The sequence below is a fragment of the Petromyzon marinus genome, chromosome 21 (genome assembly GCF_048934315.1).
Source record: "Petromyzon marinus isolate PM22_M1 ecotype Great Lakes invasive population chromosome 21, UKy_Petmar_22M1.pri1.0, whole genome shotgun sequence".
NCBI lineage: Eukaryota > Metazoa > Chordata > Hyperoartia > Petromyzontiformes > Petromyzontidae > Petromyzon > Petromyzon marinus.
This window is the reverse complement of record NC_133687.1, coordinates 8,351,598-8,368,392: the sequence shown is the minus strand read 5'-3', so window position 1 is coordinate 8,368,392 and position 16,795 is coordinate 8,351,598. Positions and strand designations below refer to the sequence as shown.

Sequence of the window (16,795 nt, the reverse complement as noted above, 5' to 3'; positions counted from 1 at the left end):
GATAGGGTGAAGCGATCTGGGAGCTCGGGAAAAAAAACGATGACGGAAAAAGCGTCACGGGTGTAAAATGGGGAGGAGAAATACAAATATACTATATCAGAATATTATTTGCACTGGAGGAATCCGATGAGCTATGAAGCTCTTTTTCACAGATGTCCAGTTGGTGCGGATGCGAACGTCACAACAAACAAACAACACAAAACAACACGACAGGAGTGCAAAGTACAAGAAGGATTAAACAAATCACCCAAGCACGTGCAAATACAACACTCGACCAACCCCATCCTGCCAGACAAAGCCCACCGAGGTATCAACCTCCCGCTCAAAAGCGACCAGGCCACCACAAATGACACTTCAACAGGAGGGCAATGGGATGGGGGGGGGAAGCGTCGCGATGTGCGCCCAGAGGCTTGACGCCCCGAGTAGAAGGCCCCGACACCAGGTGGCTGTGATGCCGGCGGCGAGAGCTCGCAGGGCGGCGGGAGGTCTGCCCGTGGCTCGGTGGCACCGCCACCTCCGCGATGGTCGTTCCGATCGTCCTTCTGCCGCGATCCCGTTGCTAACCCCTCCCCCCCCCCACCCACGCCCGACCCCCTCCGATGACGTTGCCTGACGGCGGCGGGTTTGTCACGTCCGTCGTGCGTTGGACTTCTTTCGCGCCGTACGTAGAGCCAGCCGTGCTAGTCGGAGGTGCGTGACCACTGTTTTCCCGTGCTTTGCCCCCCCCCAGTGCCGTTCCAAGAGGTGCCCAGCTACTCGCGTCGCCGCTCCTACTTCTTCCCGGCGTCTGGCCCCCAGCCCCAGAGTGGCGGGATCACTGCCACCAGGTACCGGGGCTCACTGAACTTCACTCCACCTCACTTCACCTCACTCCACCTCACTGAACCTCACTCCACCTCACTGAACCTCACTGAACCTCACTGAACCTCACTGAACCTCACTGTACCTCACTCCACCTCACTCAACCTCACTCAACCTCACTCCACCTCACTCCACCTCACTCAACCTCACTCCACCTGACTAAACCTCACTGAACCTCACTCCACCTCACTGAACCTCACTGAACCTCACTCTACCTCACTGAACCTCACTGAACCTCACTCTACCTCACTCAACCTCACTGAACCTCACTCCACTTCACTGAACCTCACTGAACCTCACTCTACCTCACTCAACCTCACTGAACCTCACTCCACCTCACTCCACCTCACTCCAACTCACTGAACCTCACTCCACCTCACTCCACCTCACTGAACCTCATTGAACCTCACTCTACCTCACTGAACCTCACTGAACCTCACTCTACCTCACTCCACCTCACTCCACCTCACTGAACCTCACTGAACCTCACTCTACCTCACTCCACCTCACTCCACCTCACTGAACCTCACTGAACCTCACTCTACCTCACTCCACCTCACTCCACCTCACTGAGCCTCACTGAACCTCACTCTACCTCACTCCACCTCACTCCACCTCACTCAACCTCACTTAACCTCACTGAACCTCACCGGACATCGCCGACACCTCACCAAACCTCACTGAACCTCTCCCAACCTCACCGGGTCTCACCGACACCTCACCGAACCTCACCTAACCTCACTGAACCTCTCCCAACCTCACCGGGTCTCACCGACACCTCACCAAACCTCACCTAACCTCACTGAACCTCACCCAACCTCACCGGGTCTCACCGACACCTCACCGAACCTCGCCTAACCTCACTGAACCTCACCCAACCTCACCGGGTCTCACCGACACCTCACCGAACCTCGCCTAACCTCACTGAACCTCTCCCAACCTCACCGGGTCTCACCGACACCTCACCGAACTGAACACCCAACCTCACCGAACCTCGCCAAGCCTCGCGACCTCGTGCCCAGCTGCGGTGGCCACAACTGCGGGCACGTGTTTTGGCGCTCACGCCGTACAGCTCCCTCGACGTGCCTCGTTTGCCGCTGTTGGCGCGGCTCGTCGAGGACGAGAATCCGTCTCGCGGCAGAAAGAACGGAGCGTCGGACATCGTCCGATTGGACGGCGGGTCACGTTCGGCACTCACCGTCACGCTCGCAGCGATCCGCGAGAGGGGGGTTATCGCGGCACGGGACCGACGGTCACTCACTCATCGCGGGCCGTTACCGCATGACGGGTGACCTCTTTTTTTGCGGCGGCGTTCGCATCTGGACCACTGCTCCTCCTTGGCTGCCGTGCACCGGCGTCTCCAGGGATTTGTTTGAGCGACGGATCACGATGGTGGGGTCACCATGGGGCGGGGGGGGGAGGTGGCCATGGGGGGGGGAGTGATGACGAGGGAGGGGTCACCACGAGGGTGGAGGTGGGGCAACCACGGGGAGGGCGGCGCCATTCCTTTGAGCGCCGCGGTTCTCGCTTCGGACGTCGGCCGGCAAACCGAAGAGCACAAATTTGAAGAGCACAAATTTGAAGAGCACAAATCCGAAGAGCACAAATCTAATTTGCCGCAGGAGGCTTGCGCGTCGAGACGGGGCTACGCGTCCGCTGCGTGGCGCCACAGCCGTCTCCCCTCTCGAACCGAGCCCTCGAGCGCTTGGGGGGGGGGGAAGAGGAGGACGTGGGGGGGGGGGGTGACCGGTCGCAGATGACAAACGGCGACATCTGTGACGCAAGAGGAGGCGTCTTTGGCGTCGCTCGTGGGCCCGACTTTGGCTCGGCGTGTCGGCCCAAAAAATGTATCCCCCCCCCCCCACCGAGCCGGTGGTGGAAATTCCACATTTCCGTGGCGGGGACGAGTTTCTCTCGAAGGACATAAGCGCCGGGCGTGCCGACGCTTTTTGTCGCTCCGCTGCCAGATGACCGACCTTCCCACGGCCCGCGGCTGCGGGGCCGTGTGACCATACCTCACCACGCGCGCTGCTAAGCGCTGATTGGTGACAGGCAGGGTGCGTAGACGTGGGGCGACGGGGCCACAGTATGACAACCGGCGGGATGTTTCTGCACTGCTGTAGAACACAATAACAAGGTCACACACATGTGCCACTCGCTAATGGAGCTCGCAAGACCAATTGCTTATTTCAAACCCTGTGATTGCCATTGGACGCTCACAGTCCTATTGGGTTCACCTTACATTGAATAATTTGTAAAGTAGCCTAGGCCTAAATTATCAAATAAACAACGAGGGAGATGCATTGGGATTCACCAAATTGATTCCAGTCTCGCTTTATTTGTTCCCCTAATAAATTAGAGCTGGGTTCGGTTAATCAACCACCAATGGGTCTTGCTGCCGGTCAAAGTACGCAGCACGCTTTGTCGAAACGGTGGCCAAAAGCGAAAGAAAAATCCGCGTCGGGGCGATATGCGTTCGGATTAATCGCGTATCCATCGTAACGCTGCAGACGCGTCCATCCCATCGCAGAGCCACTGCAGAGGGGGAGGGCGGCTTCCTTCACTTCGAAGTGAGTGCTTTGCTGTTGTCGGAGCATCAGTTACGCGTGAGCTTCGCTTGCATCGGCAAGAAAAGCAAGAAAGAAGAATCTAATTTAAGGTTATAGCACGCTACGTACTGTATTAAACTCTCGGATGTTTAATTTCCTGACACAGCCACGATGACCAACCATCCCTCCCCCCCCCCCCCCCCCCCACTGCATGGACTCGTGAGCACCACGATATACAGTATCATCATATTCTTGGTTCTTTCGGTAAAGTCACGTAGAAGGGAAACAATAAAATAATAAAAATATAAAACAATACAATTCTCACGACGTTTCGACTGCAACACAAGCAATCATCATCAGGTGTGAAAACCACAGCAAGAAAATTTGAAATTTTCAAATTAAAGAGCAATTTGAAATTTTCAAATTTTCTTTGAAATTTTCTTTGAAATTTTCAAATTTTCTTGCTGTGATGAAGATTGCTTGTGTTACAGTCGAAACGTCGTGAGAATTGTATTGTTTTATATTTTTATTATTTTGTTGTTTCCCTTCTACGTGACTTTACCGAAAGAACCAACAACAAATAAATTCGTAAGGAGAAGGCGGGCGCATTTCCCCAAGTCAAGTGCTGCTGCACCCACGTGCGAGATGGATTCTCGTCCTCGGGCGCACTTGGGACGCGTTATTTTCTCGCCCCCCGGGCTTGCGGGTTTGTGTCGTTGTTGTGGAAATTAGACGTGAACAATGTCATATTGGTTTTCGGTTTCGCTCGACCGAGTGCGACGGATAGGGCAACGGCCGTGAGAAATGTCGCGTAATTATACTTGTTTTTTTTTTTCTTCGAAGTCGCTTGGCACGTTGTAAAATGCTTGCAACGTCCGTTGCCGTTGATCGATGCCCGGTGGCTATGTGGACACATACAGTTCTTTGTTGTCAATCCACTGCTGGATGAGGGCCACCCTCCCTGTCCCCCCCCCCCCCCCACACACACACCATTCTCATTGTAAGTTGCATCTCGCAACCTCCGATCTTGCCTCGAGATTCCTCCTTGTCGACCCAGACAACAGCGCCAAACGTCGCTTATGTGTTGCAGCTGCGGTCGTCTGGAATTCACTCCGTCTGTGACGCGCACCGTTTAGTCAGAATCCGAAGACTTAAAAAACAAAGTCTACCCAAGTTACATATCTACCACTCTAGGCCGCCCGGGTTGATGAAGGTGGGGAGCATAGATGTTGGAGCACGGTACAGTACAACAACGGTTTTTTTTTTGCTGCCCTGCCCTCTGCTGACAACGCAGCACCCCCCCCCCACCCCCCCCCCCCCACCACGTGCGCGTCGCGAGCTGAAGAATCGATCGATCGGACTCCTAACGGAGCAGTGCGACCGTTTCGCCGTTATCACGCCTCGTCTCTCTCTCTCTCGCTCTCTCTCTCTCAGGCCGAGTTACCAGCAGCAGCAGCTGGCGCTCGGCCGCGCCACAAGCGAGTGCAACCTGGCGGCGCGCTCGCCCCCGGACTGGCTGCTGCGCCACCAGCACTACTTTGGCCAGGGCGTGCCGTCATCGCAGCCGACCGTCCACATCTCCTGCCAGCCGACGACCATCGGCACCGTCCTGCCGGCGCACCACCCGCACGTCACCTTCTCCACCAGTGAGTCGCGACGGCAAACTGCTGCGACCGCGGGTCTGAGCGCCTCCGAGTCAACGTGTGCAAATGATGTGTAAATTGAACACGTGGTAATGCTTTCGCGACCAATATCACCCATAAAATGGGGTTTTTTTTTTGGGTTCAGATCGCGTAAGTATAAATGTGTCGCTGAACCCGGCAACACCCGACACAGCAAAATGTATTTTCTAACTACGTAACTTTACCGAAAGAACCAAAGAGTGTGGATTCCTGCAGTTACGAGGGCTTCAAATTAAGTTTAAATTGGTGAGGTTTGTCTCATAAACAGAAGGTGCCAAATTCGTTACTAGTACAGCACACCGGTGTGTTGGAGAGAAAATACACATTTGTGGATTTGTTCAATTCATGGATTTGCTCTCCACAAATACTGTTGATTTGCTCTCCAACACACCGGTGTGCTGTACTAGCTGCCAATTGGCATGTTCTGTTTATGTAACACACCTTACTAATTGCCTGTGTCGGGTGGTGGCGGGTTTAACGACACATTTGTATATTTACGCGATCTAACCGAAAAAACGCATATTTTGGATATGTAAATTGCATGTCTATTTTGTATTAAACTAATAGATCATCATCATCATCATGTGCATGCCCCTCGGGGTGTAGCTTTCCCTACGAGCCGCCACCAGGCAATCCTATCCTGCGCTAGCCGCCACGCTGAATTGCCAGCCAAGGCGGTGGTGTGGAAGATTATTTCAGGAGTCCGGTAGCCGTAGCTCCAATGCGAAGGGGCGCCTGTAACGGGGAAGCGCAGCCACAAGCTCCTCTTCGGATGCCTTGCGGTGGTGGACATGGGGCCCCGTGGACACCAGGGCAAGATTTCATGGGGAAAACATTTTGTAAAAAAAAAGCAAGCCCCTTGAAGGAATCAGTAAGCTCGGGGGGAATTCCAGGAGCGCACGGCCTCCGAAAGCGAGAAAGCTCATGGGATCGTGGAATTTTATGGGTGGTCAGCGACGACGACGAGGACGAGGACGACGACGACAAAACGCGATTTTCTGGCGAGTGTGTCGCGGCCGGCTCGCTGGCACGATTTGTACTTGTTCGGTTACGCAGCATCGTTATCGCGATTTGTCGTCACGAGTAATCGCTTTTTGCAGAAATTGTCCAGAGTGTGTTGTGTCTTCCCCGCCAACGATCGTGATTAGCTTACCTAATCCTCACGAAACAAAAAATTGAGCCCAGGAAAGCATCAGTAAGTGGATTATGCTAATGTTTGCTTCATTGACCTCGGTACAACAGGTCTACCCATCCAATGTGCCGGCAACGTGTTATTACTTTAATTTTAATACAAGTTCAACTGTTCATCAGGCCCCATGGTGTAAAGTGCATTCTCCTAATCTCTGATCTAATTACTTTTCTATGAAGAAACCGAATCGTCGCCGAATTATATTACATTTTTCCCTTTTCAAGCCACACTGTTATTGACAAATTTGTTGAGTTTTTGTTATCCGTGCTTATGCACCACTGCCAATGCAGTATCAACCAAATATAGTGTTTCCTTTCGTGGGTTGTGCAACAGTTTGCATTGCTGAGATCTATAGGTATATTTCACGACGTTCTGAAATTCCTATATATCGGCTCAGCTAACACGTGATACACTCGTAATGCTGCAGCGTTGTGGTACTGTTTCTGACATTCATAAATGGATTCAGCACAGGGCTTTCGCCAAATATCCCCCATTTTAGCGGCACATCTGATCAAAGCCCTAACTGGAGAAGCCTCCAAAAAGAATTAGATTACACCCGCTAAACCCGGCTGCTGTGATTGATGGATTTTTTTTCATTGATTCTCAGACGGTCCACAGAACAATGCAGGCCTCAACGTGTGTGAGTTGTAAACACCGTGGTTGTGGGTGGAAATGAAAACGACCGTGAAAAGACGACGGATGACAAGTGATCGCAAGGACCCCCCTCATGCTTTCTCGTCAAAAAAAAGCCATCCGCAGGCCATTAACAAAGTCAACAACACACTGTAATTAAGCCCCCACTGGTTTTTCTTCTTCCCTGAAACAACCTAGAGCGCGCATCGAAGTGAACAGTTTCAAACGCCTGTGGATCGATCCCCACCGATCTATTTTCTCCCGGTCCCAGACTGTGCCGCACCAGCTGTGTGCCTAGCTCATGGTCTCGTGGTGTGGGGGGCGGGGGCGCCCTGTTCGGAGCCCCTCGGTGTCACAATTACTCTGATAGCTCCATGCAAACCGCGGCGCGTCGCTATTGCGAACGCGCATCCTGAACGAGAGCGGCCACGCACCCTGGCACCGTGCGTCGTCGCGATTGGGGCACGCGGGGAGCAGGAAGGACCACGGGGAGACAAATGTCGATTGAAAACTCACTCCTTTAGAACTGCTTTTTTGCGTCTGATTTGTTGTCCTTACCCCCCCCGCCCCCCGCACCGCCACGCTTCCGATTTAGCACGGTTGGCTACGTACGGCGCCGAAAGAAGCTAAACTGTACATACACACACGTCGCAGGTGTATTAAAACCAGACGAAGAGGAACGCGCGTAGTTTGTAGTTTAACAGTGGACGTTAAAGATCCCCCCCTCCGCCTCCCCGCCATGGTGCGGTTCGCAAGAGCAGGCCGCTGCTGCGAGCCGGCATCACGGTTCCCCGAACCGGTGGAGACTTTTTTAACATTTTGACTCGCAAACGACTCGATTTGAATCTGCCGCAGAAAATCGTCGCTGCTCCCCCCCCCCCCCCAGCTCCCCCTCACTTCGAGAAGACATTTTGCAGGACCCTCCTGCAAAATTGAGTCGTCAAAACTCGGGGTGAGGCTTTTCTTTACGGTCAAAGCGTTAAGGACAAAAAAATAACAACAACCACTCTGCGTGGACATGGTGAAGCGGCTAAATTGAATTAATATGCGCCCGCAAAATTGTTCGGTTCACGTAAACATTTTACCGGCAGTGGAAGGATGCATCGTGCATTAATAAAGCGCAGATTAAATGTGCACAAGCCAGTGTTGTCGGTATGAGAAACCGTGTGACTTAGGGTGGGTGGAGGCCACTGGACTGACTGTCTGTTCTATACATTTCCACGTGATGAGCCACTTTCGTTGAGCTATCATTTGTGGCCGGGTCGCTTCTGAAAAATAATGGAATAGCTCAGTGGGCCTGTAGCTGGTAAGATAAAAAGTAGATTTTTTGTTTATATATTTTTTAAATGATTTACTTACCTTTCCTATACTTTGCACTCCGATCGTGTTTTTGTATTTTTTTTGTAATGTTCTGACCCACCTCTACTGGACATGTAAAAAAATATCTTTATCACTCATCGGATTCCTCCAGTATAAATACATATTCTGATCCTGGAGTAAGGGGCGGGCGGGGTGGAGGGGGTGGCTTGCCTTGCTTTACAATTTTACATAAGAAAGGAAAATAGTTCCAAACCTTGTCACAAGAACAGTTTTCATCATTTAGTGTGCAACACAAACTTGCCCTGCAATACATTCTCATTACAGATGAATTACATGCGAGTTATTTCTTGAAAATTAAACGTTTATTTTTAGTTGCTTCCAGGGCACATCGCTTCGCGAGCCGACGGATCAAACCTACGTGGTGTGTGCGTGTGTGTAAAGAGAGGCTTGCGTTGGTATCCAATACCCTCGGCTACAGCCCCTTCTCGCTTAGAGCGCTGTCTTTTTGATGCGTTTAAAGTTAACTCACAAACGTAGGCCATCGGCTGTCGACCAGCATGCCCCGGAGTCCGGTAGCTCCTGCCCAACATTTTATACATGTATATAAACCAAAAGCGGGGCTGCTTACGGCACTAATAGATATTTAATTGCACAATATACACTCACAGTACAAGCATCATTTACAGTGAGGGAAAAAGTATTTGATCCCCTGCTGATTTTGTACGTTTGCCCACTGACAAATAAATGATCAGTCTATAATTTTAATGGTAGGTTTATTTGAACAGTGAGAGACAGAATAACAACACAAAAAAACCAGAAAAACGCATGTCAAAAATGTTATAAATTGATTTGCATTTTAATGAGGGAAATAAGTATTTGACCCCTCTGCAAAACATGACTTAGTACTTGGTGGCAAAACCCTTGTTGGAAATCACAGAGGTCAGACGTTTCTTGTAGTTGGCCACCAGGTTTGCACACATCTCAGGAAGGATTTTGTCCCACTCCTCTTTGCAGATCTTCTCCAAGTCATTAAGGTTTCGAGGCTGACGTTTGGCAACTCGAACCTTCAGCTCCCTCCACAGATTTTCTATGGGATGAAGGTCTGGAGACTGGCTAGGCCACTCCAGGACCTTAATGTGCTTCTTCTTGAGCCACTCCTTTGTTGCCTTGGCCGAGTGTTTTGGGTCATTGTCATGCTGGAATACCCATCCACGACCCATTTTCAATGCCCTGGCTGAGGGAAGGAGGTTCTCTCCCAAGATTTGACGGTACATGGCCCCATCCATCGTCCCTTTGATGCGGTGAATTTGTCCTGTCCCCTTAGCAGAAAAACACCCCCAAAGCATGTTTCCACCTCCATGTTTGACGGTGGGGATGGGGTTCTTGGGGTCATAGGCAGCATTCCTCCTCCTCCAAATGCGTCGAGTTGATGCCAAAGCGCTCCACTTTGGTCTCATGTGACCACAACACTTTCACCCAGTTGTCCTCTGAATCATTCAGATGTTCATTGGCAAACTTCAGACGGGCATGTATATGTGCATTCTTCAGCAGGGGGACCTTGCGGGCACTGCAGGATTTCAGTCCTTCACGGCGTAGTGTGTTACCAATTGTTTTCTTGGTGACTATGGTCCCAGCTGCCTTGAGATCATTGACAAGATCCTCCCGTGTAGTTCTGGGCTGATTCCTCACCGTTCTCATGATCATTGCAACTCCACGAGGTGAGATCTTGCATGGAGCCCCAGGCCGAGGGAGATTGACAGTTCTTTTGTGTTTCTTCCATTTGTGAATAATCGCACCAACTGTTGTCACCTTATCACCAAGCTGCTTGGCAATGGTCTTGTAGCCCATTCCAGCCTTGTGTAGGTCTACAATCTTGTCCCTGACATCCTTGGAGAGCTCTTTGGTCTTGGCCATGGTGGAGAGTTTGGAATCTGCTTGATTGCTTCTGTGGACAGGTGTCTTTATACAGGTAACACGCTGAGATTAGGAGCACTCCCTTTAAGAATGTGCTCCTAATCTCAGCTCGTTACCTGTATAAAAGACACCTGGGAGCCAGAAATCTTTCTGATTGAGAGGGGGTCAAATACTTATTTCCCTCATTAAAATGCAAATCAATTGATAACATTTTTGACATGCGTTTTTCTGCATTTTGTTGTTGTTATTCTGTCTCTCACTGTTCAAATAAACCTACCATTAAAATTATAGACTGATCATTTCTTTGTCAGTGGGCAAACGTACAAAATCAGCAGGGGATCAAATACTTTTTTTCTCTCACTGTCGCAGCAGCAGGATGCGACTGTGGGAAATGGTGAGAATAAACTATGCGTAGGCAGTTGTTGTTTGCTCTCTTCATAAAAAAGCTGGAACAATCATTATAGACAGGTCATCATACGTAATTAACGTGCGGCGTTGTGGTGGGATGCTGTTGGCATGGATGAAGTTCTATGAAATTAAAATATTATTATAATTTGAGACAAAGAAGAGGAGTCGCCACTGAGTGACACAGAGGACGATCGTCATGGCAGGCCCGTTAATCACGAGCCCGAGGTGCACAGGGGTCGCTCCTGAGTCACTTCCTGAGCAAGGCAGGGCAGACGGTGGTGTGGACACAGCGGGGGGAGGTGATTCCACGTGGGAAAGGCGGCAGCAGCAGCGGAGGAGGAGGATTGCCCTCCCTCATTGTGCCCGGTTTCACCAGCAGCGTCGTCTCGTGGCCACGAGACGACGAGGGCTTCGTCGAGCAAACACGAGGGAGACGAGAGGTCCGAGTTTGGGTTCAGTTTGGTTGACCCAGGTGAGCACCTCGGGGGGCACAGGATAGAGTCTCCGTTCGCAGTCGAGACCCGGGTCACCGAGTTGACGAAGGCAAAATCAAACTGAGCTAGGCATGGGGCAAGTCCGTGAAGGAATTTATTTATTTACTTGTTAAAAATTAGTGCTTTTTTTCATCCATTCCTGATTGTAAGTGGAGCCAGAGTTGGGATTTTAGTGTCGGAGCGATTTCGTAATCCTTCGGGGGGGAACAATGCAATTCAGAAGTCTGGCTTGCCTGATTCCGAACCATTCGATATTAGCAGCGAGGATTTGGACGAAGACCGAGCTGCGTGTCATACGAGGGAGACGTTGCCAAGAGGGCATGAAAGACATCCCGTAACCTGTAGGAGGTGCGCCGAACCAATGCTGTTTCTGTGCCTTGACGTTGCAAGACAAGGCCCCAGGTTCTTGCGTTGCGAGCTGTTGCATCTGCGGAGGCAAACTAGAAAGTGTGCGAAATCCCTGCGCTGCGATTGACTCATTTTGGCAATCGTGCGTTCAAACCACAATGCTTGACTACACGGGGAAATCCCCATCAGCGATGAGTGTTGCACGCAACATTGTACAGCGGGGGTGTTGTTATGATTCCACGGCAGCGTTTTGACAGCTGCATTTGGCTTAATCCCTAAAAACAAATGCTTTTCTGAATTGGAATTTTCATGAACCTAGTAATAAGGCTAAACATTATGAATGTATTCTTTGGGTCTTTCGGTAAAGTCACGAAGATAGAAGAACAAATAATAATAAAATAATAAAAAATGAAAATAAAGTTAATACAAAATAATGAAAAAAATATCGCAACACACGCTTGTGTTGCGATTGAAACGTCGTGATATTTGTATTCTTTTTTATTCACTTTATTTTCATTTTTTTCTTTTGATTATTTTATTGTTATTATTTTTTCTATCTGCGTGACTTCACCGAAAAACCCAAAGAATATGAATTCCTGCAGTCACGAAAGCTTTAAGTCGAAATTATAAAGGTAATGATGTAATAATGCACTCCGTTATTGGACGCCGTTAGCTTTTGCAGCAAAATCTTGGCCGTGGGCCTTGCCAGTTCACGCAGCTTCCCGTGAGATCCGGACTGGTGACAGACCCAGCCACTGGCACACGCTACACTTCCTCCGTACGCCAATTAGTCACTTAAACATCTGTCCCTGTCACCTACAATCTGATATTTAGAGGTGGAGTTTTGGAATTTCGCCATAGCGGCGATTTGGAATGTTTGAATACAAAATATTTTGCTATTTTGTTTTGCATTTTGGAGGCGATTGTATTTTAAAACCGTTCCACATCGTTACATCTCTGCAGCGAAGTAAATTGTTGACCTACGTAAGAGTCGCTCTGCCTTGTTTATGCAGCCGAGAGATAAAAGTGAAGCAGTTGTGGTGCGTAATTTGCAAAGAAGGAGCGACCTTGTCTTTTGTTTTAACGAAGCCATTATCCAACGTCGACATTGAGTTATACAGCAGTTCTGCATTCAACTTCGTATCCGTCTGATAGAGGTGGCGATGCACCTTTCTGAAATTGCACAGCCGCCTTGCATTTGACTTCTGCTTTGGGAAGAGTTCGTGGTCGTCGTGAATGGAGGAGTAAATCCTCCAGTCCTTGAGTAATCCTTCTCCAGTCGCAACTCTTCGTGGCTGGAGGAGGAGTACATCCTCCAGTGTTCCCAACAGGGTTTGCTACGCTCTCACAACTCCCCTGGAACTCAATCGCGATTGTCATTTTTGACGTTACGCCAAAGAGAGGGACATTGAAAACGTCGCCTAATAATGATTTGCTTCCCTTTTAAAGGCCACGCGCGGCATTATTCACGACTTCCCGTCGGGAGCTTTTTATACTCAAAATCACAGAGCTGCTTGCTCTGTTGCCGACTGTTTAACGTGAACGGGCTGCAGGACAAAGGTGAGGTTAGAACCCATGGAAAAAATAAGTATTAGTTTCAGCATTACCTGGGGTGAAAATAAAATTTGGAAAAAATTAGGACTTTGAAATATAGCATGTTGTATGTTCGTTGGTTCATTCACAATCTGCTCGTCCTGGTGAGGGTCCTGGCGGCAGCAGCGTGTTGAGTAGTGGCGGTCCACACCTCCCTTTCCGTGGCGACAGACTCCAGCACTACTACACTATATACACTACACTATACTACACTATATACTACACAATTATACACTACACTACTATACACTACTACACTACTATACTATTACACTATACACTACACTACTATACACTACACTGCAATACACTACTGCACTATACACTACTATACACTACACTATACACTATTACACTATACACTACACTATACACTACTATTCACTACACTACTATACACTACACTGCTATACACTACTGTACATTACTATACACTACTACACTATACTACACTATACACAACACTACTTTCCACTACACTACTATACTATACACTACTGTACATTACTATACACTACTACACTACTCGACTACATTATGCTACACTATACACTACTATACACAGACTCTAGCTTTTCCTGGGGAATTCCCAGGCGTTCCCAGGCCAGCTGAGCGACATCGTCCCACCAGCGTGTCCAGGGCCGGCCCCGGGGTCTTCGCCCAGTGGGACGTTGCTGCCCGGTAGAGTTCCAGGGGGAGTCTACCGGGGGGCATACTTACTGGGTGCCTGAACCATCTCAACGGGCTCCTCTCGATCCAGAAGAGCAGTGGCTCAATGTAAAACTCGAATGGTTTCTCAGCTTTATCATTGGCGAAACATGAATTCGCTACAGCTATTTTAAATCACGTAATTAGATTAAATTAGTTGTCATAGCACAGATTTGAATGCCACTGATGGCGAAAGAGCATCCTTGTGGTCCCACAATGCACCACGTGTCGCTTCAATCATTGTAGCCCTCGTGATTAAAATCAGGAAACATTCTGAGAAATAGTTCGACATCAGTGCTGTGATTCTTTTTTTTTCTAATTGTGAATATCTCAGAACGTCGCAACAAAAACCACCCTTCAGGCCCAACTCTAGGCGATGCCGAGCATCTTGTCACTTTAAAATAAATTATGTTAAAATATTAAAACATTCTACTCGCTGATAATAATGTACACTGGCAATTGTCGAGCCTTGTGCAAGCTACACGTTGTTCAAAAAGCGGTGGGAGTTTATATACCTTTACACTTTTATACTTTTTTTTCGAATTTTCTTGCTGTGGTTTTCACATCTGATGATGATTGCTTGTGTTGCAGTCGAAACGTCATGATAATTTTATTGTTTTATATTTTTATTATTTTATTGTTTCCCTTCTACATGACTTTACCGAAAGAACCAACAATATGAATCCCTGCAGCCACGAAAGCTTTAAATCAAAATGTATTTATATTTGTTCATTTTTCGTGACTTGCTTACCTTTCCGTTGCTTTGCACTCCTATCGGGCGGTTGTTATTGTTTGTTATAACGTCCTGAACCCCGCCTATACTGGACATCTGTGAAAAAGAGCTTCAAAGCTCATCGGATTCCTCCTCCAGTATAAATAAAGAGTCTGATTCTGGCAGTGCTGGCATTCACTAATAATAATACTAACGCCAATTATTTACCGAGGAAAGCCTCACGGAGTCTCCAAACTCTCTGTAAGGAGCGTATTGGCCGTGTTTACCCAGCACCAGAAGGATACTGCATCTCAGCTGCACCCAAAGAGTGACAAACGTGGGAGTAAGAAAAATGTTGCACATAGAAGAAGAACACGACGACCTGATGATGCAGGCAGTGATGAGAAGGAAACTGACACCAGTGTAGGATGGACTATAATAGGAAGATGAAAAGTGTGCTGTTCGGAAAAAATGGAAGGAGCCGGAAAGAGGGGGAGACCTTACAGAGAACGTCTTGGCGACGGCGACGACATCACAAGAGATCGTTGCCACAAAGATTTGAAGCTTTCGAGACTTCAGGAATCTATACTCTTTGGTTATTTTGGTAAAGTCTACTTCGGCAGTTTTTTTTTCTCCTTGCTGTCGTTGTCCCACCTGATGACGATTGCTTGTGTTGCGTTCGAAACGTCGTGATCTATTATTATTTTTTGTTCTACCTACGTGACTTTAACGAAAGAAACAAAGAGTATGCCACAAAGATGTTGCACTACTTGAGCATATTGGCACGAGATAGTGCAAAGTGGACGAAATGTGCAGTGGACACCTACGGGGCTATCTGCCCATGGGTCGTGATGATGATGATGATGACCCAATAACAAAGCGTTAGGCACGTGGGACGAGACCGGAGTGCCCTGTAAAACCAGCACGCACTCGGCGGGGGGGGGTAACGCTCGGCACAGATGTCTCCTGACCAAACCTCACAGCTGCTTCACAGTTTCCATGTCAACGAGGGACACAAAACCGGGAAATATCACGGGAAGACAAATATCTGACAATACCACAAAGAGGGGAGAATGACATGGGAACACATTGTCTCCAAGCCTGTAACACAACTGACAACAACAAAAAACCACTGAACTTTTAATGCCCCAGGAAGAGAGTTTTCCCAAGACAGCAGCGACCTCAAAAAGCGGGAAAATTCTGGCTGGATAAAAATCCAGACAGGTGGCAACCCTGTGCCCAATGCCGACAACACCCGGGCAAGCCCCTGGCCATCTCCCAAACCGGGCTCGGCCCTCCTTAGCTTGCACAATCTGACGAGCGATTTGACAGTCGACATTAAGTCGCGCGGGCGGTGTGGGGTGGGGTGAGGTTATTTTGTGGGGCGCCACGATGGCGAGAAGATGTTAACTCCCTCGCCTGGTATGCAGGAGGTCGTGGCTTCGATCCTGAGCCTGACACCTGCTGTATTTTTGGATATTCTTGGTTCTTTCGGTAAAGTCACGTAGATAGAAAACAAATAAAAGTAAATTAAATAAAAAATGCATTTTTATTAACTTTTTTTTTATTTCTATCTACGTGACTTTCCCGAAAGAACCAATAATATGAATTCCTGCAGTCGCCAAAGTTTTAAGTAAAAATATGTATTTGGAGTTTGCACGTTCTCTTTCCCCGTGGTCACGTGGATTTTTCTCCGGGTCCTCCGGTTTTTCCCTCCACGTTTAAAATCGACGTCACGCGTTTAGTGCATTTGGCCGCTATGCATTTCCACGCGACGATGTTAAGCCACTCCATCGAGCCTTCGTTTGTGATAGCCAGCTCACTCCCGAAAAAGAGCTACAGAGCACAGTGGGGCCTTACCTGGTCAAATAAAAAAAAAAATACAGAGTTTGAAGTTCATTTTATGGAATTGACGTCTGAAAACAAAATGACTTTCATGTCTCTTCCCATCCCGCCCGCCCACACGCCCGCCCGCCCGCCCGCCCGCCCGCCCGCCCGCTCGCTCTTTCTCTCGCCGCCTCCGCCGCCGCCTCTGCCTCTGCCCCGCCCGCCGCGGGTCGCTCGCCCCCAGGCGGGTGCGGGCTGCAGCCTCACTACCTGCCGCACATGCACAGCGCGCCGCCGGGGCCGTGCGCGGGCGACGGCACGCTGAGGAGCACCAGCAGCTCGTGCGGCTCGCGCAGCCGCTCGCCCTCGTCGCACCGCCCGCGCGAAGCGTCCGCCTCAGGTGGGGGGAACCGCGTTCGCCCCCGCGAGAACCCTTGCGCGCCCCTTGTCCGCAGCGCGAGCGCAAGCAGGTCCTGTGTGAGCGGCGGCGGTGGGGGGGGGTGGGGAGGTAAAGGGGGAGGTGGGCGGGGTGGGGGGGGCGGCTTTGGTAGCGTTGC

At 49.5% G+C, this 16,795-nt stretch overlaps 1 protein-coding gene across 4 annotated transcripts in view; it reads left to right on the top strand.

The window, feature by feature from the left end:
- The window catches only part of LOC116944325 (SH3 and multiple ankyrin repeat domains protein 2-like), a 375,705-nt gene that overhangs the window by 161,683 nt on the left and 197,227 nt on the right, over positions 1 to 16,795 (top strand). For 3 of the 4 annotated variants that reach the window (XR_012942522.1, XM_076068527.1, XM_076068526.1), the window contains exons 10-12: positions 731 to 827; positions 4,845 to 5,056; positions 16,483 to 16,638. Coding sequence is in view for 3 of the 4 variants with exons in the window: in XM_076068527.1 (XP_075924642.1) it covers positions 731 to 827; positions 4,845 to 5,056; positions 16,483 to 16,638 (465 nt within the window). In the remaining variant the exon portion in view is untranslated. The remainder of the gene's footprint in view (positions 1 to 730; positions 828 to 4,844; positions 5,057 to 16,482; positions 16,639 to 16,795) is intronic. The other variant, XM_076068528.1, reaches the window with a different exon arrangement.